The sequence below is a fragment of the Charadrius vociferus genome, unplaced genomic scaffold (assembly GCF_000708025.1).
Source record: "Charadrius vociferus isolate BGI_N301 unplaced genomic scaffold, ASM70802v2 scaffold693, whole genome shotgun sequence".
In the NCBI taxonomy this organism is placed as follows: Eukaryota; Metazoa; Chordata; class Aves; order Charadriiformes; family Charadriidae; genus Charadrius; species Charadrius vociferus.
The window spans coordinates 101,266-106,152 of NW_009647753.1; the positions used below are offsets into that span (position 1 = coordinate 101,266).

Genomic DNA, 4,887 nt, shown 5'->3' on the forward strand with positions numbered 1-4,887 from the left:
CAACTTGGTGAGGTATTTCACATCCCCAGGACCTACCCCCAGCATCCCAGTCTCAGATCTACAAGGCAACTTCAAACAGCTCTCTGAGAAAAATACACATGCAAAGATCACTCCTGTGATAAAATCAAAGGCCAACAGGGAGGAAATACTACCTACAGAACAGCAGCAAAAAGCACCTTTAAAACTTGGCACTAGAAACAAACCTTACCTGAATAAGGTGTTAAGTCCTGAGGACACTGTGTGGTTAATGACACAATTACACTGGCACAGCCTCCCTGGAAGATTGCAAAGCAAAACAAAGGTAAGATAAAACAATACTAGCTCCTGGTTATTACTGTTAATGCGTGCTGCGGTGCTTGCAAGTGCACATGCACTTGTATGACATGATCTAGGCTCACCCAGCCTCTGCCCTGATAAACCGGGAGCCAATGGTAGAAGCAGAAAACAAGTTTGCAACAAATGAATGACAGAAATTGAATAAGGAAGTGAAAAAGTTACTAGGACCCACACTCAGGATAGATGGTCCTGGGAGCTTTACAGATATCAATGACAACCTTCTGCACTCAAATGTCACAGAGGACAAGAGCCATGTAGCCCAGGGGAGGTTAAGGCAGCACACATCCAGAAAAACACAAGTAATGTAGGTGGATTGAGACTCAGACGTGAAATGACTCCAGTATGAATGAGCGCAAGCTGTCACTTTAAAAGAGACAGTCAAAACAACAGTATTTATGTTGACACTGCTCTGTGTTCCCTTCTCCATTTCCAAATGAACCATTAAAATCACAGACATACCTTTGTGCCAAGGCCTACTCCACTTTTGATCAGTTCACACAGCCGAGGGACCAGCTCACCCAGGACGGACACATCCAAATACTGCAGGCTCTAGAGAAAGGCAAGGGATGGGGAGGAAAAAAAAAAAAAAAAAAAAAGAAAAAAAGAAAGGTAATGGTGGCAGACTGAATTCTGAATTTGCTCTACTTCCAGCTGACACCTGCCTCGGTTCTGCAGGCGGGTCTTCAGCTGAATTGTGAGAGTTACTGCATGGTGGGGAAAAGGCACCACAAAGTGGCTTCGACCACATACAGATTGTCTTGTCCCACTTCTATGCTGAGCTGACCCTGCTAAAGTTATCATTTGCTGAACTGATGTACTCCTGCACTCCAACTGTTTAGAAAGCTGAAAGTAACACACTAGCAAGAACTCCTTTTGGGGAGAGAAAGGGATGCAAAGGTGCGCATATCTTAGGATAAAACCCAACATTCTTCCAACTGTTGGAACCCTGAAGCAATAACATCCAAACTACACAATGAAATGAAACTAGTTAAGACAGTTTTTAAACAGGTCAAAACAAACAAGTGGAATAAATGACACAAACGCAGAAGAGGGATGTTATTGGTGTAATTTATAATCATCTCCTATGCCTAAAATGCCACTGGGCAAACCAGAAAGCCTCACGTTTCCAGCACTCTGTGTAGCACGCTCTTTCCAGAGGGGGGATCCATCCTCTAGCAAATTCGAGGATCACATAATAACTGAAGGTAAACCTCTCTGAGCTTCAGAAGTCGTGTCTGCTGTCATTTCCCCCTCTGCACTGGTATGGTGAAGGGAATAATCCATTCTATCACATGATCTCCCAGCAAGCCCCAGCATATAGAGGAACAGAGAGAAGGTTGCTCATAAGTCAGGACATCTTCACGCTACTCCAGGGAAGCCATACTCTCTCTCCCCTGCAGAAGGAAATCCCAGGCATCGATGGGGGCAGCACAACTGTCCCCTCAGGGCTGGCAGGGCAGAGGCAGGGCCAGCAGGAGGGACAGCACCAGCTGCTGCAGCCTGCGGGTGACAGCGAGTACACTTTTACATGCAGCCTTTCATCCCCATCCGCTTTACACACTATTTATAGAGAGCGCACCACCTGACACCAAAACGCAGCCCCACATGCTGTTATGTGCAGGAGGGCTTGCTGTTGTCACTTTTCCATAAGCGCGGGAGGCTATAGAATATCTCTAAGAATAGCTCTGGTAGCTATGCATCCCCTAAAACTTGCTCAGCGCTCACTCCCCCTGCCTGCTCGCGTGTCCCTGGCTGCGTGCAGTGCCTGCGCAGGAAAGAGGGGTCTTTTCTTTGGGAAGGGACAGGCTCTTACAGATGGCAGTGAGCTCTGCCAAGACAGACCCTACAGCACAGTGTCTGGGCATCAGCAACTACTCCTCCTCCAGCAGCAGGAAACTATGGTGCCAAACACCAGCTGCTGACAGCGCTTTCAGTGATATCGGCATTTTCTCTGAATATCTCCCGTCAAAGCACTGGCAAGGACCAGGTAGTGATATCTAAGGCACCACGAGGCAAGGGCTGGACAGCATTTGTGCCTTAAGAACAATGACTGTCATCAGTTGGAGGCCCAGCTCAGAAGCTGACAGTGGAATTGTGGGCCAGAGATGAAGAGAAATGGCAGCTAGCACAATCCAGAACCAGCTGAGCCCCCAGCCAAAGAAAAGCATGTGAAAGATGCCCTCTTCATCAAGGTATTCAGGTGGAGAAACAATCCACCTGACTCCAAATGGAGCCAGGGTTACTTAGAACTGATCTGAGGAGCAAGCTGTGCCGACAGGATGAGAGAAGTCAGTACATGAAAAAGAAGGTGGACAGACATCCACATGGAGATGCGACAATAAAATGAACCCTGAAGAGGTATTCTGTAAAGCTCTCATTGCAATTCCTATTCTTCTCCTACAACATACCTTACACCAGAACCTTCTGAATCAAGTACTTACCATGTTAATGGTTTCCATCATGGGAGATGACTTGACAGCACTAAGTCTGGCACTATCCATTGCATTCTAAAAAAAAGATGAAAAAAACAAAACCAAGTGTAATTCAAGATGAAAACAGTGGAAAGGGCAACATCAGCTATAACTCACTACCTCACAAACTCAAACAAAAATCCGTTTCAGGTGCATACAGACAGAAAGTAATTATGTCTACAGACTATGTCTCCCTTTCAGAGGCAGATGGATGTTCTAGCTAGAGTACAGGAGGTAAACCATGTGCTCCTGACATCGTGGAAATGAAAAAAAAAAAGAAAAAAAAAAGAAAGAAAAAAAGGGGAGGGGGGAATCCAACTCTGACCTATTGTTCACTCCTTTCTCATTTGTGAAGGGCAGAGTTTGACCCCTCTCCCTCCCCACAATGAAAGCAGCTAAATTTGCTTCTGAACAGTGAGTTTCAGTCACTTTCCCAGAATACTGCTAGTGATTAATATGGTTCTTTGAGAGACGTTAAAGGACGTAGAGCTGACAACATCCACCTCCTGCCCACAGTGCTACAGCACACCTTCTAATTCAGAAGTCCTACAGTTAATCCCCTGGGAAAAACAGCAGCAAAGTTTGACAGTACAGGTGCGTTCCAGATAATTATTACTCTCTCTCTTCACCTGTTTTACAGTTCTTCATGGAGCTGAAGTGACATTTAACAACAGTTCTGACTAAGATTGATCTTCACTTTCTGAAATATGTGGTGGCTTAGTGAATAAAAAAATCCCAACCCTTCAAAAAAAAACCACACTTGTCCAGCCATATTCCAATGACCAAAATTTTTTTAGTAACTTACTATCTACTTCTCTTTGCATCTTTGAACACCTCTCAACAAAATTGGTTATTTTTCTGTTCACTGAATGAAGCTTAAATCTTTGTTATCTCTGTTCTGTCGATACTTTCCCCATTATAACTGCACTTACTTTCTCCTGATCTGTTGCACAAAGACTCAAATAATTGAGGACTTGAGGCTCCAGCACACTCAAGGATTCCAGCAGGGCTGGGATAAGTTTTGGTGCATGAGGTTTCAGCATAGACCCGGCACTTTTACTGATCTTCACAAGAGTGTTAATGCTGGAAAAAGATCAAAGGGAAGGTCAACACAGAAAGACACAGACTTAGCTGAAAAACCTCTCTAGTTCACTCGAAACCAGTACCAACAAAAAGGCCAATCCAAACCTCAGATATATCAATATAAATCTAGCTGCAAACAAAAATCTGTGGATTCTTCTGCTTAAGCAAAATCGTACCCTAGCCCTGAGCTTCTGACTGATGCTACGCTTTGCACAGAGATTGCTTACTTTGGCCAGGGTATCACAAAGGGAATGGGCAAAGAGGCAGTACTACAGATTACAGGAAGGAATAACACATCTTCGTGTTTTAAAGAAGCTCTGGGCAAAGTCACCCCAGAGACATCCACTGTCCCTGCTCAAGAACAAACAAATTACAACAATCTGTTCAAGTCTCACATGTTAGTTTCAGACTGACCACATCTCTCAGGCTGCATTTTGACAAAGGGTTTTCATATCTTCAAAAAGGGATGAAAAAATTCAATAAATGTTCACTATAATTTGTTAGGAGCTTTCTAACTTTCCTGTATAATCATGTTCAATAACATAAAATTATTTTTGCAAAGACCTAGGTCTGAATTTTCCAGCTTTTCTGTCCTTCAAGCAAATGAAAGAATAAACAAGGCTACAAAGTGACGAGCATATGAAATCCCTACACATCAAGGGACATCGAACCGTTACATGACATAAAATGCATTTGAGCAGTGTGACCAAATGCAGTCAACTCTGGGATGTGAACTGTCATTACTCACAACCAGTCGTGAAATAAGACCCGGCTCTTTTAAGAGCTACCATGGGATTTTCTGTTTACAAGCAGAAGAGAGATGCCAGTCCTGAAGGACAGCCTCAAGCGCAGCAAACTGCAGGCAGATCAGTTTGCCAGTTGCACAGGGAGAAGAGAACTTCCTAATGGGAACCGAACCTGGGTATTTGCAGAGAGGCCAGGCAATCCCAAAAGACAGAGCTCCTGGGGCTGCCGTTTGAACTCAGTGTGAAAAGGG

At 44.3% G+C, this 4,887-nt stretch overlaps 1 protein-coding gene across 1 annotated transcript in view; it reads right to left on the reverse strand.

The window, feature by feature from the left end:
• KIAA0368 (KIAA0368 ortholog) overlaps positions 1–4,887 on the reverse strand; it is a 57,363-nt gene that overhangs the window by 8,035 nt on the left and 44,441 nt on the right. Inside the window, exons 35-38 of the mRNA XM_009882128.1 lie at positions 3,740–3,890; positions 2,778–2,843; positions 796–885; positions 209–275 (exon numbers count right to left, since the gene is read on the reverse strand). Coding sequence (XP_009880430.1) covers positions 209–275; positions 796–885; positions 2,778–2,843; positions 3,740–3,890 — 374 coding nt within the window. The remainder of the gene's footprint in view (positions 1–208; positions 276–795; positions 886–2,777; positions 2,844–3,739; positions 3,891–4,887) is intronic.